The 22,638-nt window shown below is 49.2% G+C and overlaps 1 protein-coding gene across 1 annotated transcript in view; it reads right to left on the bottom strand.

Annotated features, from left to right (window-relative positions):
• LOC123096903 (formin-like protein 5) overlaps positions 1–22,301 on the bottom strand; it is a 48,992-nt gene extending 26,691 nt beyond the window's left edge. Inside the window, exons 1-2 of the mRNA XM_044518699.1 lie at positions 22,128–22,301; positions 21,366–21,612 (exon numbers count right to left, since the gene is read on the bottom strand). Coding sequence (XP_044374634.1) covers positions 21,366–21,612; positions 22,128–22,301 — 421 coding nt within the window. The remainder of the gene's footprint in view (positions 1–21,365; positions 21,613–22,127) is intronic.
• Positions 22,302–22,638: the final 337 nt, after the last annotated feature.

The raw sequence follows: 22,638 nt of genomic DNA, 5'->3' as shown, positions 1-22,638 counted from the left end.
TACTCAGCCCGGTACATGTTTAAAGACCGAACACCTTAGGGAGTGTTCGGCGTCGCGAGTTTGGCCTTATATGCACCAGCTCCGAATCATGTCTTTGATCAAATGTTGGGTTTGCCCGGCTCCCATGTTTTGCTACCTTACGTTCCGCTCTATCGGCTAAGGTGGCACCGGGAGAACTACTGCGATTGTGCCCTGGTTCATCCGGATGAGTACCTCAGTAGAGAAAGCCGAAAACTGACTGTCATGATAAAGCGCGAGACTGGTCAACCACTCGATGACTTAGCGGAATCTTCGGGATTCCTCCGCATTAACGAAGGGCCGGTTTTCCCGGTCATGTACGTACGCGCCCCGTACTCGGATGAGCGCGGAAGTGCCAGGGGCTATATAGTAGCCCCACTGTCAAACTCCTATGGTTAAGTGCAAGTGTTAAAGCAATATAGTCCGATTGCCTCGTTCGCCACGCTACCACCTCCTTAATGGACCAAGTCGTTGGATCAAGTGTGAACACGCGCTTTTGCGAACACCCCTGCATTATATGCGTGGGGGCTGAAGCCGACGACTGCAAACTTTTAGGTTATATATATATACATAAATGGCCGCACAGGAGGCATCATAATACTTTCAGGCAAAAGTATAAACACAGCCTTTATAATTCAAATAGCATTGTTCTTACAATCGGGATACATGTCACTCGAACATGACACTCTTCGAGCACTGAGCCTCTATTAAACGAGCACCTTCTAGGACTTCTTCAAAATAGTGCTCGGCCGAAACCTGGTTTACGGCCGGATTCTGGGTTGCAATAGCGGTGGCCTCCATCCCTGCCCAGTATGTCTTGACACGGGCAAGAGCCATCCGCGCACCTTCTATGCACGCCGACCTCTTTACAACATCGATATGCGGCACAGCACCAAGGAATCGTTGCACTAGACCAAAATAACTATTCGGTCTTGGTCCTTCCGGCCAAAGACGATCCACGACAGACCTCATGATAAGTCCGGACAACCTATGGAGCTCGGTCCACTCGGCCATTTGCTCATTTAACAGCAGTGGACGCGTTGGAGCATTGGACTGCGACCAGAACAACTTTTCCACTTCGTGATCTTTTTGATCTTTGAAAAACTTGGTCGCATCAGCAGCACTCGCTGCCAAATCCAAGTACGCGTCCGCAGAACTCCATAATTGATCCAGAGGGGCATACTTAGGATCTCCGAACTTCGTCCGCAACAAAAAGGGCTTCCCAGCCGTGATATCTCCGGCTTGATGTAGCTCCTCCTTCGCCGCTCTGATTTTAGAGCGGGTTTCCTTGGCTGCTACCATGGCTTTCTCTAGGTCTGCCATCTTCGTTTGACTTTCCCTTTCAAGAAGCTCATAACGGTCGGTGGCATCTTTCAACTCAACAACCATCTTGGCTATTTTCTCTTTGCTCTGGCAATGCGCAGCCTGTTCGGCTCTTAACTCTTCGACCGCCTTTAGGGCTGCCACATCACTCCTCCTGGCTTGCTCCTTGGCTCGGGCAAGTTCCGCCCGAAGGGTCTCCACGGTGGCAGCTCCATCTGCAGTTACAACATATTATAGATACTAGCATCATGCTCCTCTTAATATATGTTAACCACCGGAGAATACATACCCTATGCCTCGTCAAGCCGCTTGTTTACAAGCACGATGTCGGCATCTGCCGCATCAAGTTTCCGCTTCAGTTCGGCAAACTCACCAGTCCGGCTAGCCACCGGACCCTCAGCCGCCTGCACATGAAAGCGGCATGATCATTACATGGGACTATGATCCTCTGTTTGCCGCCTTTTTGACAGCAACCAGAGTCTCAGGGGCAACTATCTGCATAGGGCACACCTAGCGTGTGCAGTATCGTCAAAAATATACATATTACTTTGCGTACCTCAAAGCCTCTCAGCAGGCTCATAAAAGCTTCATGCAACCCGCTTTGGGCGGATGAAATCCTCTCAACCACCGTACCCATTAACGTACGATGCGCTTCTGAGATACCGCTTGCTCTAGAAGATTCATCAATGCGTCTGGTCGTGCACCGGACAGTTCCGGACTCTTTCTGTTGCTCCCCTTAGGAGCCGAATACTCCGGACCTCGGGAGGCCGATGGGTTACCTTCTGGCCTTGGTGGATCAGGAGAAATCCTTCGTGACGACACCTCTGGGTCGTCCGCCTCATGAGGCGGGGAGGCATGGGGAGGCGTTTCGCTCTCCATCATCTCCGGAAGAAGATCCCCCGAAGACGAACTCTGTCGAGAAGGGCTACGATCCGAACTACAAGACATACGTCTCGGTTATTGTCCTCGGAAGTAAAGTAAGATATATTTACTATAAAGTGCTTTTGTTTACTTACAGCTCGGTGGAGGACTGGTCCCCTTGCGGGCACTGTGCGGTAAGGATGCCCTCCGGGGTAGGGCCCCCTGACAAAGGTTTCTTCCCTCATTTGGAAACCATTGTTTCCAAGTCTTCGGAGGCGGCCCTCTTCCTTCCTTGGGGAGAGGGAATTTTAGATTCTTCTCCAAGGTTATCCTCCTTCGCGGAGGCACTAATTCCCCCGGTTTGGATGAATAATGAGTGAGGCTCGCCTTCGGCTTCTTTATTCCTCCCTTTATCTTCCCTGATGGCGCTTGATAAGGCGCAAGCTCAAGCATCCTGGCTAGTACATGATCCGATGAGCCTTCGGGAAGGGGGTCCGAACACCTGATCATCTTCGCCTTTTTTATCCAGTCCTGGTCAAAGACTGACTTTTCAGAATGATGTTGTGATAAATAAAGAGACAGTATGTTCGGCCGAAGATTACTTACTTGGGTGTCTGGACGATTGCAGTTTAGGCCCGCATCCTCGGTGGTGTCCGGACACTTTATTCGTGATCCGAAGAACAATCTGTACATCTCTTCGAGCGTCACGCCGAAGAATTGCTGAATGGTTCGCGGTCCTTCCGGGTTGAACTCCCACATACGGAGAGATCGACGTTGGCATGGCAGGACCCGACGAACTAGCATGACTTGCATTACCTTGACAAGGCTGACATCTCTCTTGAGGAGATCCGGATGCGACTCTGCAATGTCGGCACATCATTAGCCAGCCCCCAGTCCAGCCCCTTGTTGACCCATGATGCCAGTTGTGGTGGGGGGCCCAAACGGAAGGAAGGGGCAGCTACCCACTTAGTACTTCGGGGAGCCGTGATGTAAAACCACTCCCGCTGCCATAAGTTGGACATCTCAGGGAAGGATCCCTTTGGCCATGGAGCATCGACGCCTTTGCTTATTATGGCGCCTCCGCACTCTGCGTGTCACCCATCGATCATCTTCGGCTTCACATTAAAGGTCTTGAGCCATAAGCCGAAGTGTGGGGCGATGTGGAGGAAGGCCTCGCACACGACGATAAATGACGAGATGTGAAGGATGGAATCCGGAGCCACATCATGGAAATCGAGCCCGTAATAGAACATAAGCCCTCTAACAAAGGGATCATGACTAAAGCCTGGCCCTCGGAGGAAGTGGGAAACAAATACGACGCTCTCGTTAGGTTCGGGAGTGGGGATGACCTGCGGTTGAGCAGGCAGCCTGTGCGAGATTTCGGCGGTCAGATACCTGGCTTCTCTTAGCTTCTTGATGTCCTCCTGTGTGACGGAGGAGGCCGCTCACTGGGCTTGAAGGTTGGATCCAGACATGATTGAAGGTCCGAAGCGCTTGGCCTCCACCTTGGGTGCTGGAATTCGAGGTGGGAGAAGGGAAAGATCGAGCGCAAGAAGAAAAGGACATGCCTTGACCCCTTTATAAAGAGGGTGAATATCAAGCGCCCTCCGCACGACCGTCTGGAACTTGCCTAAAATCGAGGAGTCTTACCAGCGGGCACGATTGGGTTACCCACACCCGTATTGATGAGAATCCCGTGAATAGAGGGACACGATCTCTGCTTCGACAAGACATGCCAACAAAACCACCTCGCAACACGTGTTGTGGCAGGCTCGGAAAAACGGTTCGTCACGACCAGACCACGGCTGAACGTCACGTTAAGAAAAGATGTCAGCAGATTAGATTTGTGGAAATATTATTCTCTCTACGGTGGTATGTGGAATTTGTTTTGCAGAGCCGGACACTATCCTTGTGTTCAAAATCTTCTATGGAATATTCAGAGGAGGAACCCGCCTTGCAATGCCGAAGACAATCTGCGCGCCGGACTCATCGTCATTGAAGTCTGGTTCTGGGGCTACTGAGGGAGTCCTGGATTAGAGGGTCCTCGGACAGCCGGACTATATCCTTTGGCCGGACTGTTGGACTATGGAGATACGAGATTGAAGACTTCGTCCCGTGTCCGGATGGGACTCTCCTTGGCGTGGAAGGCAAGCTTGGCAATACGGATATGTAGATATCCTCCCTTGTAACCGATTCTGTGTAACCCTAGCCCCCTCCGATGTCTATATAAACCGGAGGGTTTAGTCCGTAGGACAACAACAATCATACCATAGGCTAGCTTCTAGGGTTTAGCCTCTACGATCTCGTGGTAGATCAACTCTTGTAATACTCATATCATCAAGATCAATCAAGCAGGAAGTAGGGTATTACCTCCATCGAGAGGGCCCGAACCTGGGTAAACATCGTGTCCCCCGCCTCCTGTTACCATCCGCCTTAGACGCACAGTTCGGGACCCCCTACCTGAGATCCACCGGTTTTGACACCGACAATCATCTCTCTCCTCCCAATCAAATATTGGGCGCGGACAACCGTCCTTTCCCGGCGGTGGCGCCCCCTATGGAACTCCAGCCCTCTTGACCTCATCAACACCCACGAGCTCTGCCATGGCTATCGCAATAGCTTGGATGTGTTCTCCTAGATCCTCGGCAGTCACCTTGGCCCAACCAGAGGCCTTAGAATGGGCAAGTTCCATTCCAACGGCAAGGACCGAGCCAAGCTTGACGACTAGTTCCGATCCCCCACCCTAGATCAGCTCGAGGAGCTCACTTTTGATGAAGGGCACATGCACTCGCTGCCAACGTCCGCGCTCCGCCTTGCACCCACGTTGCGCGTGGCCAAGTCCAGGAACTGCTACCCCCTCTTAATGACGCGCTCGCTCTTATTGTACCACGACTGAAGCCCCTCGAGCTCGTCACCGTATGCCTCTCAAACGGTGACATGGAGCGCCTGCTCCGTGGCTGTACTGCACTCGAGTACCTTTGTCTTCAGGCGATCAATGGGTTGAGTACCTTCCACATCACCTCCATGACTCTCTGGACTATTTATGTGTGTTGCTGGTGCGGCAGAAAGACATCACAAGATGTGTACCATGGTATGGTCACTGAGGACACACCTACACTTGAGAGATTACTTGTAGTTGATCAAGAAGGTCCAACAAGAATCAATGTCATTTTTGTGATGAAATTGACAGTGGTGGGCTACTCGTCTGACAAATACTCCGAACTTGTTATTGGGTCCACACCCGTTCAGGTACAAAAACCGCCTTCTAGCTCTTCTTCTACAAATTAACATTATTTCTAATTTTGAAGATGTTTGTTCGTCTGTCATTCAGAAAATGATTCCGACAAGCTTGACCCCGAAACTGCGCACAGCGAAGGTCTTGGCACTAGAATCTATCGGCCCCAACCTGGAGCAAGTTGTGAGTTTCCTGAGATGCTTTCCATGCCTGGAGAAGCTATATATCTAGGTGATGTTCATTTCCTGTTAAATGTTAACCATAAGGGAGTTCAATTTGTGACACCTTTTTCCAAGTTTACAATGACAATGTACTACGATTTCTTAAGGATTCTTTTGGAGGATTTCAGTACATAGATGTCCCCCCCATATTGGTTGCTTGATCCATATGGTTACAATCAATACGCATTTCTCCTTTGGATACATGTCCCCCCATATTGGTAGCACGGGAACAGGCTCACCGATGATACATTTGGCGCCTCTTCGAGCCCACGCGTGCGGTGCGGTGTTGTCAAGCGTGCACTGGAATCCTCCGCTATGAACGACGTGACAAGACGTGAAGATTACAGGCCGGCCGGCCCCCATTTATTACAGTGGCCATTTAACCCTTGTGTCTCTTCAACCTTTCGATCGCGCTCCACCATCGCAAGAAGCACACCCACCACAAGAAATTCTTAGAGGGTATCCTGCGTGGCTCCAATGGCGCTCCGAGCGGCTGCCGATGACGAGCAGCAGTTCACCATGCATGCCATGGTGGACACCCACAGAAGGTTCATGGACCTCTCGGCGGTGTACACCAACAACCCGGTCTGGGTGGAGCACTCCATCCACATCATGGAGTTGTTGCTTGCCGAGGAGAAGTACAAGGTGGTCGAGTTCGACCTTGAGTACACCTGCGCTCGTGCCGGGTCTCGTCCCAAGGTTGCCGTCGCCCAGATGTGCGTGCGCCACCATGTCCTCGTCTACCACTGCTGCCTAGCCACAAGGCCTTGCGAGCATTTCGCCAGGTTTGTCAACAGCCCCCAGTACATGTTCGCTACGGTGGACATCACCAATGATGTAAAGGCGCTAGAGAATTCGGGCATCGCCTGCCAGAATCTTATCGACATCCAGGGCCAATACAAGATCTGGGGTAGCAAGGAGCATGAGAAGGACTAACTGGTTCACCTTGCTGAGGCCATCATCGACCCCTACTACAGAGACATGAAGGATTCGTGAAACAAGGACAAGCATGCCTGGCACTCGACCTGGATGGAGAAACTCGACAAAGCTCACGTTGTGTATGCGGCCAAGGAGGTGTACACGAGCTACGACATGTACAGGAGGAACATTGACATGAGGAAGTGCCTCCTTCCCCAAAACCGCCAGGGATCCAGCTGTTGGGGAACGTAGTAATTTCAAAAAATTTCCTACGCACACGCAAGATCATGGTGATGCATAGCAACGAGAGGGGAGAGTGTTGTCCACGTACCCTTGTAGACCAAAAGCGGAAGCGTTAACACAACGCGCTTGATGTAGTTGTACGTCTTCACGATCCGACCGATCAAATACCGAACGCACGGCACCTCCGAGTTCAGCACACGTTCAGCTCGATGACGTCCCTCGAACTCCGATCCAGCCAAGTGTTGAGGGAGAGTTTCGTCAGCACGACGGCGTGGTGACAATGATGATGTTCTACCGACGCAGGGCTTCGCCTAAGCACCGCTACGATATTATCGAGGTGTAATATGGTGGAGGGGGGCACCGCACATGGCTAAGAGATCAATGATCAATTATGTGTCTTAGAGGTGCCCCCTGCCCCCGTATATATAGGAGCAAGGGGGGGTTCGGCCGGCCAAAGGGGAGAGGCGCGCCAGGAGGAGTCCTACTCCTACCGGGAGTAGGACTCCCCCCCTTTTCCATGTTGGACTAGGAGAGAGAGGGGGAAGAGGTGGAGGGGAGGAAGGAAAGGGGGGGGGGCGCCGCCCCCCTCTCCTTGTCCTATTCGGACTGGGGGGGAGGGGCGTGCGGCCCTGCCCTGGCCTCCTCTCCTCTCTTCCACCTAGGCCCACTAAGGCCCATTAAGTTACCGGGGGGTTCCGGTAACCTCCCGGTACTCCGGAAAAATCCTGATTTCACCCGGAACACTTCCGATATCCAAAAATAGGCTTCCAATATATCAATCTTTATGTCTCGACCATTTCGAGACTCCTCGTTATGTCCGTGATCACATCCGGGACTCCGAAAAACCTTCGGTACATCAAAACATATAAACTCATAATATAACTGTCATCGTAACGTTAAGCGTGCGGACCCTACGGGTTCGAGAACTATGTAGACATGACCGAGACACCTCTCCGGTCAATAACCAATAGCGGAACCTGGATGCACATATTGTCTCCCACATATTCTACGAAGATCTTTATCGGTCAGACCGCATAACAACATACGTAGTTCCCTTTGTCATCGGTATGTTACTTGCCCGAGATTTGATCGTCGGTATCTCGATACCTAGTTCAATCTCGTTACCGGCAAGTCTCTTTACTCGTTCTGTAATACATCATCCCGCAACTAACTCATTAGTTACAATGCTTGCAAGGCTTATAGTGATGTGTATTACTGAGTGGGCCCAGAGATACCTCTCCGACAATCGGAGTGACAAATCCTAATCTCGAAATACGCCAACCCAACAAGTACCTTTGGAGACACCTGTAGAGCACCTTTATAATCACCCAGTTACGTTGTGACGTTTGGTAGCACACAAAGTGTTCCTCCAGTAAACGGGAGTTGCATAATCTCATAGTCATAGGAACATGTATAAGTCATGAAGAAAGCAATAGCAACATACTAAACGATCGAGTGCTAAGCTAACGGAATGGGTCAAGTCAATCACATCATTCTCCTAATGATGTGATCCCGTTAATCAAATGACAACTCATGTCTATGGCTAGGAAACATAACCATCTTTGATCAACGAGCTAGTCAAGTAGAGGCATACTAGTGACACTTTGTTTGTCTATGTATTCACACAAGTATTATGTTTCCGGTTAATACAATTCTAGCATGAATAATAAACATTTATCATGATGTAAGGAAATAAATAATAACTTTATTATTGCCTCTAGGGCATATTTCCTTCAGTCTCCCACTTGCACTAGAGTCAATAATCTAGATTACACGGTAATGATTCTTACACCCATGGAGTCTTGGTGCTGATCATGTTTTGCTCGTGGAAGAGGCTTAGTCAACGGGTCTGCAACATTCAGATCCGTATGTATCTTGCAAATTTCTATGTCTCCCACCTGGACTAAATCCCGGATGGAATTGAAGCGTCTTTTGATGTGCTTGGTTCTCTTGTGAAATCTGGAATCCTTTGCTAAGGCAATTGCACCAGTATTGCCACAAAAGATTTTCATTGGACCCGATGCACTAGGTATGACACCTAGATCGGATATGAACTCCTTCATCCAGACTCCTTCATTTGCAACTTCCGAAGCAGCTATGTACTCTGCTTCACACGTAGATCCTGCCACGACACTTTGCTTAGAACTGCACCAACTGACAGCTCCACCGTTCAATGTAAACACGTATCCGGTTTGCGATTTAGAATCGCCCAGATCAGTGTCAAAGCTTGCATCAACGTAACCATTTACGATGAGCTCTTTGTCACCTCCATAAATGAGAAACATATCCTTAGTCCTTTTCAGGTATTTCAGGATGTTCTTGACTGCTGTCCAGTGATCCACTCCTGGATTACTTTGGTACCTCCCTGCTAAACTTATAGCAAGGCACACATCAGGTCTGGTACACAGCATTGCATACATGATAGAGCCTATGGCTGAAGCATAGGGAACATCTTTCATCTTCTCTCTATCTTCTGCAGTGGTCGGGCATTGAGTCTTACTCAATTTCACACCTTGTAATACAGGCAAGAACCCTTTCTTTGCTTGATCCATTTTGAACTTCTTCAAAACTTTGTCAAGGTATGTGCTTTGTGAAAGTCCAATTAAGCGTCTTGATCTATCTCTATAGATCTTGATGCCCAATATATATGCAGCTTCACCGAGGTCTTTCATTGAAAAACACTTATTCAAGTATCCCTTTATGCTATCCAGAAATTCTATATCATTTCCAATTAGTAATATGTCATCCACATATAATATCAGAAATGCTACTGAGCTCCCACTCACTTTCTTGTAAATACAGGCTTCTCCAAAAGTCTGTATAAAACCAAATGCTTTGATCACACTATCAAAGCGTTTATTCCAACTCCGAGAGGCTTGCACCAGTCCATAAATGGATCGCTGGAGCTTGCACACTTTGTTAGCTCCCTTTGGATCGACAAAACCTTCCGGTTGCATCATATACAACTCTTCTTCCAGAAATCCATTCAGGAATGCAGTTTTGACATCCATTTGCCAAATTTCATAATCATAAAATGCGGCAATTGCTAACATGATTCGGACAGATTTGAGCATCGCTACGGGTGAGAAGGTCTCATCATAGTCAATCCCTTGAACTTGTCGAAAACCATTCGCAACAAGTCGAGCTTTATAGACAGTAACATTACCGTCAGCGTCAGTCTTCTTCTTGAAGATCCATTTATTTTCAATGGCTTGCCGATCATCGGGCAAGTCAACCAAAGTCCATACTTTGTTCTCATACATGGATCCCATCTCGGATTTCATGGCCTCAAGCCATTTTGTAGAATCTGGGCTCACCATCGCTTCTTCATAGTTCGTAGGTTCGTCATGGTCTAGTAACATAACCTCCAGAACAGGATTACCGTACCACTTTGGTGCGGATCTTAATCTGGTTGACCTACGAGGTTCAGTAATAACTTGATCTGAAGTTTCATGATCATTATCATTAACTTCCTCACTAATTGGTGTAGGTGTCGCAGAAACTGGTTTCTGTGATGATCTACTTTCCAATAAGGGAGCAGGTACAGTTACCTCATCAAGTTCTACTTTCCTCCCACTCACTTCTTTCGAGAGAAACTCCTTCTCCAGAAAGGATCCATTCTTAGCAACGAATGTCTTGCCTTCGGATCTGTGAGAGAAGGTGTACCCAACAGTCTCCTTTGGGTATCCTATGAAGACACATTTCTCCGATTTAGGTTCGAGCTTATCAGGTTGAAGTTTCTTCACATAAGCATCGCCACCCCAAACTTTAAGAAACGACAACTTTGGTTTCTTGCCAAACCATAGTTCATAAGGCGTCGTCTCAACGGATTTTGATGGTGCCCTATTTAGAGTGAATGAGCCGTCTCTAAAGCATAACCCCAAAACGATAGCGGTAAATCAGTAAGAGACATCATAGATCGCACCATATGTAGTAAAGTACGATTACGACGTTCGGACACACCATTATGTTGTGGTGTTCCGCGTGGCGTGAGTTGCGAAACTATTCCGCATTGTTTCAAATGTAGGCCAAACTCGTAACTAAAATATTCTTCTCCACGATCTGATCGTAGAAACTTTATTTTCTTGTTACGATGATTTTCAACTTCGCTCTGAAATTCTTTGAACTTTTCAAATGTTTCAGACTTATGTTTCATTAAGTAGATATACCCATATCTGCTCAAATCATCTGTGAAGGTGAGAAAATAATGATATCCGCCACGAGCCTCAATATTCATCGGACCACATACATCTGTATGTATGATTTCCAACAAATTAGTTGCTCTCTCCATAGTTCCGAAGAACGGTGTTTCAGTCATCTTGCCCATGAGACACGGTTCGCAAGTACCAAGTGATTCATAATCAAGTGATTCCAAAAGTCCATCATTATGGAGTTTCTTCATGCGCTTTACACCGATATGACCTAAACGACAGTGCCATAAATAAGTTGCACTATCATTATCAACTCTGCATCTTTTGGCCTTGACAGTTTGAATATGTGTGTCACTACTACCGAGATTCATTAAAAATAGACCACTCTTCAAGGGTGCATGACCATAAAAGATATTACTCATATAAATAGAACAACCATTATTCTCTGATTTAAATGAATAACCGTCTCGCATCAAACAAGATCCAAATATAATGTTCATGCTCAACGCTGGCCCCAAATAACAATTATTTAGGTCTAATACTAATCCCGAAGGTAGATGTAGAGGTAGCGTGCCGACGGCGATCACATCGACTTTGGAACCGTTTCCCACGCGCATCGTCACCTCGTCCTTGGCCAGTGTTCGCTTAATCCGTAGTCCCTATTTCTAGTTGCAAATATTAGCAACAGAACCAGTATCAAATACCCAGGTGCTACTGCGAGCTCTGGTAAGGTACACATCAATAACATGTATATCACATATACCTTTGTTCACCTTGCCATCCTTCTTATCCGCCAAATACTTGGGGCAGTTCCGCTTCCAGTGACCAGTCTGCTCGCAGTAGAAGCACTCAGTCTCAGGCTTAGGTCCAGATTTGGGTTTCTTCTCCTGAACAGCAACTTGCTTGCTGTTCTTCTTGAAGTTCCCCTTCTTCTTCCCTTTGCCCTTTTTCTTGAAACTAGTGGTCTTATTGACCATCAACACTTTATGCTCCTTTTTGATTTCTACCTCCGCTGCCTTTAGCATTGCGAAGAGCTCGGGAATTGTCTTATTCATCCCTTGCATGTTATAGTTCATCACGAAGCTCTTGTAGCTTGGTGGCAGTGATTGAAGAATTCTGTCAATGACGCTATCATCCGGAAGATTAACTCCCAGTTGAATCAAGTGATTGTTATACCCAGACATTTTGAGTATATGCTCACTGACAGAACTATTCTCTTCCATCTTGCAGCTGTAGAACTTATTGGAGACTTCATATCTCTCAATCCGGGCATTTGCTTGAAATATTAACTTCAACTCCTGGAACATCTCATATGCTCCATGACGTTCAAAACGTCGTTGAAGACCCGGTTCTAAGCCGTAAAGCATGGCACACTGAACTATCGAGTAGTCATCAGCTTTGCTCTGCCAGACCTTCATAACCTCTGGTGTTGCTCTTGCAGCAGGCCTGGCACCCAGCGGTGCTTCCAGGACGTAATTCTTCTGTGCAGCAATGAGGATAATCCTCAAGTTACGGACCCAGTCCGTGTAATTGCTACCATCATCTTTCAACTTTGCTTTCTCAAGGAACGCATTAAAATTCAACGGAAAAACAGCACGGGCCATCTATCTACAATTAACATAGACAAGCAAGATACTATCAGGTACTAAGTTCATGATAAATTTAAGTTCTATTAATCATATTAATCATCTAAGTGATTACGTGATCCAAATCAACTAAACCATAACCGATCATCACGTGAAATGGAGTAGTTTTCAATGGTGAACATCACTATGTTGATCATATCTACTATATGGTTCACGCTCGACCTTTCGGTCTCAGTGTTCCGAGGCCATATCTGCATATGCTAGGTTCATCAAGTTTAACCTGAGTATTCTACGTGTGCAAAACTGGCTTGCACCCTTTGTAGATGGACGTAGAGCTTATCACACCCGATCATCACGTGGTTTCTGGGCACGACGAACTTTGGCAATGGTGCATACTCAGGGAGAACACTTTTATCTTGAAATTTAGTGAGAGATCATCTTATAATGCTACCGTCAATCAAAGCAAGATAAGATGCATAAAAGATAAACATCACATGCAATCAATATAAGTGATATGATATGGCCATCATCATCTTGTGCTTGTGATCTCCATCTCCGAAGCACCGTCATGATCACCATCGTCACCGGCGCGACACCTTGATCTCCATCGTAGCATCGTTGTCGTCTCGCCAACTATTGCTTCTACGACTATCGCTACCACTTAGTGATAAAGTAAAACAATTACATGGCGATTGCATTGCATACAATAAAGCGACAACCATATGGCTCCTGCCAGTTGCCGATAACTCGGTTACAAAACATGATCATCTCATACAATAAAATTCAGCATCTTGTCTTGACCATATCACATCACAACATGCCCTGCAAAAACAAGTTAGACGTCCTCTACTTTGTTGTTGCAAGTTTTACGTGGCTGCTACGGGCTTAGCAAGAACCGTTCTTACCTACGCATCAAAACCACAACCATAGTTTGTCAAGTTGGTGCTGTTTTAACCTTCGCAAGGACCGGGCATAGCCACACTCGGTTCAACTAAAGTGAGAGAGACAGACACCCGCCAGTCACCTTTAAGCAACGAGTGCTCGCAACGGTGAAACCAGTCTCGCGTAAGCGTACGCGTAATGTCGGTCCGGGCCGCTTCATCTCACTATACCGCCGAACCAAAATATGACATGCTGGTAAGCAGTATGACTTATATCACCCACAACTCACTTGTGTTCTACTCGTGCATATAACATCAACGCATAAAACCAGGCTCTGATACAACTGTTGGGGAACGTAGTAATTTCAAAAAAAATCCTACGCACAGGCAAGATCATGGTGATGCATAGCAACGAGAGGGGAGAGTGTTGTCCACGTACCCTCATAGACCAAAAGCGGAAGCGTTAACACAACGCGGTTGATGTAGTTGTACGTCTTCATGATCCGACCGATCAAATACCGAACGCACGGCACCTCCGAGTTCAGCACACGTTCAGCTCGATGACGTCCCTCGAACTCCGATCCAGCCGAGTGTTGAGGGAGAGTTTCGTCAGCACGACGGCGTGGTGACAATGATGATGTTCTACCGACGCAGGGCTTCCCCTAAGCACCGCTACGATATTATCGAGGTGTAATATGGTGGAGGGGGCACCGCACATGGCTAAGAGATCAATGATCAATTGTGTGTCTTAGAGGTGCCCCCTGCCCCCGTATATATAGGAGCAAGGGGGGGTTCGGCCGGCCAAAGGGGAGAGGCGCGCCAGGAGGAGTCCTACTCCTACCGGGAGTAGGACTCCCCCTTTTCCATGTTGGACTAGGAGAGAGAAGGTGGAAGAGGTGGAGGGGAGGAAGGAAAGGGGGGGGCGCCGCCCCCCTATCCTTGTCCTATTCGGACTGGGGGGGAGGGGCGCGCGGCCCTGCCCTGGCCTCCTCTCCTCTCTTCCACCTAGGCCCACTAAGGCCCATTAAGTTACCGGGGGGTTCCGGTAACCTCTCGGTACTCCGGAAAAATCCTGATTTCACCCGGAACACTTCCGATATCCAAACATAGGCTTCCAATATATCAATCTTTATGTCTCGACCATTTCGAGACTCCTCGTTATGTCCGTGATCACATCCGGGACTCCGAACAACCTTCGGTACATCAAAACATCTAAACTCATAATATAACTGTCATCGTAACGTTAAGCGTGCGGACCCTACGGGTTCAAGAACTATGTAGACATGACTGAGACACCTCTCCGGTCAATAACCAATAGCGGAACCTGGATGCTCATATTGTCTCCCACATATTCTACGAAGATCTTTATCGGTCAGACCGCATAACAACATACGTTGTTCCCTTTGTCATCGGTATGTTACTTGCCCGAGATTTGATCGTCAATATCTCGATACCTAGTTCTATCTCGTTACCGGCAAGTCTCTTTACTCGTTCCGTAATACATCATCCCGCAACTAGCTCATTAGTTACAATGCTTGCAAGGCTTATAGTGATGTGTATTACTGAGTGGGCCCCTCCCTGGAGAGCACCCGTATCAAGACGAGGTCACCCACCTCGAGGGTCCTGGGGCGGATGCTATGGCAGTGATACTGCCACAGCGCCTGTTGGTACCTCGCAGCATCGAGCGAGGCTTGGCGGCGGCCCTCCTCCCCAAGCACGAGGTCCATCCCCCGCGAGGCTATAATGCCCCGGGACCGATGCTCGAGTTGCCTTCCATTTTTTTTGCGTTGTTGTCGTGTGTTTATTTTGCTTGTTGCGTTATCATAATTGTTTTGCATATTCCATTCCTACATGTTTATGCCGTGATCATGTTGAGTGCCTTGTCATATTTTGCTTCTTGCATCATGTTCATTATTGATTATAGTATGCCATCCTTGTTGTTGCCATGATCATCTTGCTTTGCTATGCTATATGATTTAATATGCCTTGTGTCATTTTATTGCATTATGATCACCATGTGGGTTGCTTTCTTCATGGTGATGTGTTGTTGGTCCTCTATCCATCTTCACATTTTCCATCGACATTTTCCCCCAAGTGCACAACCTATCCACTTCTTCCTTTATATCAATTTTGGCTTTCATGTCAAGCGACATTATTTCCTCCTCCATTAATGTTCATTCTTTTCCTGATGCTATTTCACCATGCCTAAACCATCTCTGCCAATTTTAAGCTCTTTTGGACTTGATTTGGTTGGAATCAAAATTGCCTCAAGTTTGAGTTTAGTTCAAACTTGCGATAATTTTGTTTATCTAAAAATGCCCAAACCAATTATTTCAATTAGTGCATAATTCCAGCTTCGTGGGGATATTCTTAAATCTCTCATACACCCCACTTTTATCCCTGTGCTTTTCTGTTTATTTTCTGCGTGAGGAAAATGAAAAAGAAAAGAGACAGCAGCAAGAGCGGCCTACCTGGGCCTCCTCCTCCCAGGCCGGTCCAGCAGCAGCCTCAGCGCAGCCCCCCTCGCTCTCTCCCATGGTGAATCCACGCTGGATACCCATCCGGACCCACCTGGCAGTCTCTCTACTCCTACTTTTCTTCCTCCTCCCGATCACCTCTCCTCTCACAGTAATATTCAGGGGCACATGGCCACCGTGGCTACCACGGCGCCCACGCCCCTCCTTTTTAACCAGCGCCCCCTCTCTAGGGTTTCCCCTTCCTCCTCCCTTCCTCCTCCATGCCGCCAGCCAGGTAAGGGGAGCTCCACCTCGCCCCATCACCGCCGCCCGACGCCATGGCCGGCTCGTGCTCAAGCTTTCCTCCGGCGTAGCAAGCTCGTCGCCGACCCTTTCTCCATCCACGCGCATCGAGACGCCGCCACGACCCCGTTCCTCTGCGATCCAAGGCTGGAGACGCCAGGTCCATCGACGTCTTCCTCCCCTGCTTCCTCTGCTTCATGGAACCGAGGACGCTGCCCCGATCAGCGAGTCTTCTCGCCGTCCCAGGCCACCGGCGACCACGTGCAACTCCAGCAGCAACCCCTCGGTGAGCAGCCGCTCATCCTATTCCCTCTCCGAATCGTTTCCCTCGCCGTAGTCCTCTTCCCGAGCAAGCAAACGCCATGTCCGCCATGGACGAGTTCCTGGAGCTCGCCCCGCTCGGGTATACACGTCCTCACACACACGTATCACAACCCATCGCCCTGTATGGTCCATCCAGGGAGCAGCAGCTCCGTGCCGCCCCTTGACATGGCCGGCCCTTGCTTCCCGAGCACGTCGGAAGGCAAGTCCGGTGAGGTGGCTCTGCCTCCTCGGTTTCTTTGCACGCACGTGCACATCCTTCTTCAGTGAACTCTCTCAGGGATTCCGCACACCACACCCGCAGCCACCGCCGCTTGTACGGCAGCACCCCCACCTGTTTCCGCAGCCCCGCCGGCGACCTGCAGCCGCTGGTGTTGGCTCCCGGCGCCGGCCATGTCCACCGTGCGTTCGAGCCATCTTTGATTCCGTTTTCAGCTTCGTCAGATCAACGCCAGGGCATTCATCTTTTCTGTTATTTTTTTCCAGTCAGGTTTGCTTGAACTGTTGGTTCAGTTACAGTTTGTCTGCGAATTATCTTAGGTGCACTTCTGTTGCTATTGGTTAGACTAGCAGGTTTGCACCCAGGCAACCAGGGATCAAATCCCCACGACAACATCTTTTTGCACCAATTTTGGCTCACCCAGATCAAGCCCTTGTTCTTCTTCATCTTGCGCCTATCCCCTATCATACCACCGACACACTGCTATCCTAGTGGTCTTCAGAGTGTGCAACGAATCAGCAGGTCCTGTGTTCGATTCCCAGGTGCTCCTAATTTTCGCCCTGTTTTTTCTTTCTTTCCGCCGCACACACACTGTCACTTGGGCCAAATCTTCCTGGGCCGTTGCAGGTTGCTGCAATCTGGCCTGCGTTTGTTTTTTTCCATCTCAGAGATTTTTCTCTATTTTCAGTGCATGCATAATTACAGGAATGCCATCATTTTAAAATGCTCATACTTAAATATCCATGCATCCAAATGAAACATGTCATATATGCTTCTTGCTCAGTTTTTCATGTTCTTTCACAATAGGCAACTTTCATCCCTGTTAAAAATATTTAAAACTGCTGGTTGCATTAATTTGCATAAAGCACATGCTAAAATGTTTTATTTCATAACTAATTAACCGTAACTCGGAATTTAATAAACTTTATATGTAAATGGGGTAGAATAATGCCTAGTTCAACATGGTGCACTTTATTTTGATGTTTAACAACATTAAAATTGTGTTTATGGCAGCACAGTACCAAATCTAAAATATGCACATGAGGATTTTCCGGAATTGTTGTTTGTTGTTCCGGCCTCATTTAAACTTGCCTAAATAGTTAGTCTATTTATGATTCACCCTCTTGCCATGTTTAACAACATTTAACTTTGTTGGGTACATAAATGAGAGGGAACTAAATAATTGATGTGGTGTGTCGTCAATATGCAACTCGTTGCATATTGAGCTCCACTTAATTTGTAATGTTGTTTGTTGCACTTTGCCATGCCATGCTCATTAAATTGGACATGCATCATACTTGATTGTGCATCATGCCATGTTTATGTGATGGTTGTTTACCATGTTGTTTGCTTCTTTCCGGTGTTACTTCTTCGGGTTAGTTCCGATAACGTCGCGTTTGTGAGGATTCGTCCGACTTCGTCTGTTTGTCTTCCTCATGGACTCATTCTTCTTCCTTGCGGGATCTCAGGCAAGATGACCATACCCTCGAAATCACTTCTATCTTTGCTTGCTAGTTGTTCGCTCTATTGCTATGCCGCGCTACCTATCACTTGCTATATCATGCCTCCCATATTGCCATGTCAAGCCTCTAACCCACCTTTCCTAGCAAACTGTTGTTTGGCTATGTTACCGCTTTTGCTCAGCCCCTCTTATAGCGTTGCTAGTTGCAGGTGAAGTTGAAGTTGGTTCCATGTTGGAACATGGATATGTTGGGATATCACAATATCTCTTATTTTAATTAATGCACCTATATACTTGGTAAAGGATGGAAGTCTCGGCCTTATGCCTGGTGTTTTGTTCCACTCTTGTCGCCCTAGTTTCTGTCATACCGGTGTTATGTTCCTTGATTTTGCATTCCTTACGTGGTTGGGTGATTTATGGGACCCCCTTGATAGTTCGCTATGGTTGAAACTCCTCCAGCAAGGCCCAACCTTGGTTTTACCATTTGCCACCTAAGCCTTTTTCCCTTGGGTTTCCGGAGCCCGAGGGTCATCTTTATTTACCCCCCCGGGCCAGTGCTCCTTCGAGTGTTGGTCCGAACCGAGCAGCCTGCGGGGCCACCTCGGGGCAACTTGAGGGCTGGTTTTACTCGTAGCTTGACTTATCCGGTGTGCCCTGAGAACGAGATATGTGCAGCTCCTATCGGGATTTGTCGGCACATCGGGCGGCTTTGCTGGTCTTGTTTTAACATTGTCGAAATGTCTTGTAAACCGGAATTCCGAGACTGATCGGGTCTTCCCGGGAGAAGGAATATCCTTCGTTGACCGTGAGAGCTTATAACGGGGTAAGTTGGGACACCCCTGCAGGGTAGTATCTTTCAAAAACCATGCCCACGGTTATGGGGCAGATGGGAATTTGTTAATGTCCGGTTGTAGAGAACTTGACACTTGACTTAATTAAAATGCATCAACCGCGTGTGTAGCCGTGATGGTCTCTTTTCGGCGGAGTCCGGGAAGTGAACACGGTTCTTGGGTTATGTTTGACGTAAGTAGGAGTTCAGGATCACCTCTTGATCATTTCTAGCTTCTCGACCGTTGCGTTGCTCCTCTTCTCGCTCTTATTTGCGTATGTTAGCCACCATATATGCTTAGTGCTTGCTGCAGCTCCAACTCATTACCCCATCCTTTCCTATAAGCTTAAATAGTCTTGATCTCGCGGGTGTGAGATTGCTGAGTCCTTGTGGCTCACAGATTTCTACAACAACAGTTGCAGGTGCAGGTTATGCGATGATCATGACGCGAGAGCGATGCTTGCTTGCTTTGAGTTCTTCTTCTGCTTCGTCGTTAAGGGGATAGGTTCCAGGTGGGCAGCCTGGGCTAGCAGGGTGGATGTCGTTTGAGTTTCTGTTTGTGTTTCATCCATAGTCGGATGTTGCTCTTGTGTATGATGATGTTGTATTCGTGTGACATTGTATTCCTTTTGTATGTATTCCCAACTTTTATGTAATGGTACGATGTAATGATATCCACCTTGCGAAAGCGTCTCCAATTTGCGCTTCTATCCTTGGTGGGACCTTTGAGTTCCTTTAGGATAGGGTCGCATATTGAGCGTGACAGAGGCGTCCTGGCGTGCCTCGTGAAATGCCAAGACCCGCGGGGAGCGATGTTTGACCTCATGAGGGAGGATCATCTGAACCCCATAGATGAGGAAGAATGGGGTCTCGCTGGTGGGCTTAGTCACGGTGGTGCGGATGGACCACCGCACGGACTGAAGCTCATCGAGCCAACCCCTGCCGCAGGCCTCGAGTTTGTTCTTACGACCTCTGCATTGGCGCGCTCGGCTTGGCCGTTACTCCATGGGTGCACCACTGATGCGTAGCATATCTGTGTTCCAAGGTTAGCACAATATGTTTTGAAGGGGTCGCTCATGAACTCAGAGCCATTGTCAGTGATGATAAGGTTGGGGACTCCAAAGCGGCTCACGAGGCCCTTGATGACCTTGATGGTCGAGCCAGCTGGGATGGTGCGCACGGGTTCTAGCTCCGCCCACTTGGTGCACTTTTCGATGGCGGCATAGAGGTAGCGGTAGCTCCCGGCTGCTCGAGAAACGGACCTAGGATATCCATCCCCCAGACCGCAAACGGCCATGAGCGGGTTGGTGGATCTGTTTGTCATGGAATTGACATGACTCGTAGGATCTCACTAGCTCAGTGGCATCGCTGAGTGTTGTGGGCCAGTAGAACACGTTGCAGAATGCCTTAACCACAAGGGTGGGCAACGAAGAGTGGTGCCCACAATTCCCGCTGTGGATGTCAGCCAGCAGCTCGCACCCCTGCTCCTTGGAGATGCACTGCAGAGAGACGTCGTTTGGGCGCCTTCGGTAGAGCTCGCCATCCTGGATGCAGTAAGTGGTGGCCTAGCGGGCCACGCATTCTGCATCTTCCTCCTTCTCGCGCAAGGTTCCTCGGAGTAGGCGAGCTCCAGAGGTCGGACCGCAGGCTAGGGCGCCCGAGATGGGTGCCATGGGCGGTTCCTCCCGAAGCAGCGCCGGGCCTGTAGTGGGGGGGAGCCGCCGATGGCTTGAAGAGCCGCTCTTCAAAGACGCCAGGCTTCTGGGGTTCACGTTGGGACGCCTTCTTGGCTATGTCGCCCGCCTCCTTGTTCGTGCCACGTGGTACGTGCTATAATTCCAAGACCAAGAATCGTTCTTCAATTTTGCGTACCTCTTCTAGGTATGCCTCCATGCGCTCGTCTTTTGGCTTGTACTCCTTCTTGGATAAGTTGACAAGGAGCTGAGAGTCGCCCTTGATGGTGAGACACCTGACCCCCCAGAGCCGCCGCAGCCTTCAGGCCGGTGATCAGGCCCTCATATTCCGTGATGTTTTTGGAGACCTTCTCACCATGCTGGAAGCAGAGTTGCACGACGTAGTAGAGCTTGTCCTGTGTAGGTGAGATGATCACGGCTCCAGCCCCCGTGCCATGTCATGCGAACGCACCGTCAAAGTACATAACCCAGCCATTTGGTGCCTCGTCTCTGGGCATGAGGGAACGGTCTTAGCCCACCCCTCAGTCAGGGGCGTCTATCCATTCTGCCACAAAGTCAGCGAGGGCCATGCCCTTGATGACCCTGGTGGTGCTAAACTCCAACTGGAACACCTGTAGCTCGATGTTCCACTCAGCAACCCTACCCGCGGCGTTGGGGCTCCGAAGCACCTTCTCCAGGGGGTATGCTGAGATGACTTTAATGGGGTGGCCTTGGAAGTAGTGGCGCAGCTTCCCTGAGGTGACAAGGAGCGCGAGCAAGAGCTTCTGTGGCATGGGGTAGCGTGCATGCGCGTCACGCAGCACCGTGCTGACAAAGTACATGGGGTGCTCGATGAGGGAAGAGGTGTCGATGGTGTTCGGCCCTTCTTGAGACGAGGGAGCCTCTGGAGCCTTGCCGTCCAGTGGGGTAGTCGGAGCCTCAGGAGCGCCATCCTAAGGTGGCGATGGCACGGTCAGGCGCGGGGCGCTACGCCGCGCACCCGCATCCGCGCGCTCTTCGCGGACCGACATGACTGCCGCGCTGGCCGAGTGGGGTGTGGCGGCCAGGTAAAGCACCAAGGGCTTAACAGGGCGAGGTGCCACCATCACTGGCGGGCTAGTGAGGTACCTCTTGAGGTCTTGGAAGGCCATCTCGGCCTCCGGAGTCCATTCAAACGGGCCTTCTTCTTCATCAGTTTGAAGAACGCGAGGCCGCGCTCGCCTAGCTTGGAGATGAAGCGCCCCAACGAAGTTACGCAGCCCGCGAGCTTCAGCATCTCCTTGAGGGTCTGCGGCGGGCTCATCCTTTCTATTGCCTTGATCTTCTCTGGGTTAGCCTCAATCCCTTTGTGTGAAACCAGGAAGCCTAGCAGCTTGCCAGACGGGACATCGAACACGCACTTCTCCGGATTGAGTCGCAGGTTTACCTTGCACAGGTTGGTGAACGTTTCTTCCAAATCTTCTACGAGGGTCCTCGCCTCACGTGACTTGACCACTATGTCGTCGACGTACGCCTCGGCGTTCATTCGGAGCTGTCGGCCCAGGGCGATGTGCATCAATCCTTGGAAGGTTGCGCCAGCATTGCGCAGCCTGAACGGCATGCAGGTGTAGCAATACACCCGCACGGGGTCAGGAAGGTTGTATTCTCGACGTCCTGCACCACCATCTTGATTTGGTGGTAGCCCAAGAAGGCGTCCAAGAAGCACAGCAAGTCGCACTCAGTGGTGGAGTTGACGATCTGGTCGATGCGCGGAAGAGGGAAAGTGTCCTAAGGACAAGCTTTGTTGAGGCTCATGAAGTCGACACACATGAGCTCCTTCCCTCCATTCTTGGGAATGATGACCGGATTGGCCAGCCAATCTGGGTGCCGGACTTCCTGAATGACACCAGCTTCTTGCAGCTTGTGGACCTCCTGGACGATGAACGACTGCTTCTCCG

This window comes from Triticum aestivum, chromosome 4D, assembly GCF_018294505.1.
Source record: "Triticum aestivum cultivar Chinese Spring chromosome 4D, IWGSC CS RefSeq v2.1, whole genome shotgun sequence".
NCBI lineage: Eukaryota > Viridiplantae > Streptophyta > Magnoliopsida > Poales > Poaceae > Triticum > Triticum aestivum.
The sequence above is the reverse complement of the archived record's forward strand: the minus strand, read 5'-3'. Positions and strand labels throughout refer to the sequence as shown.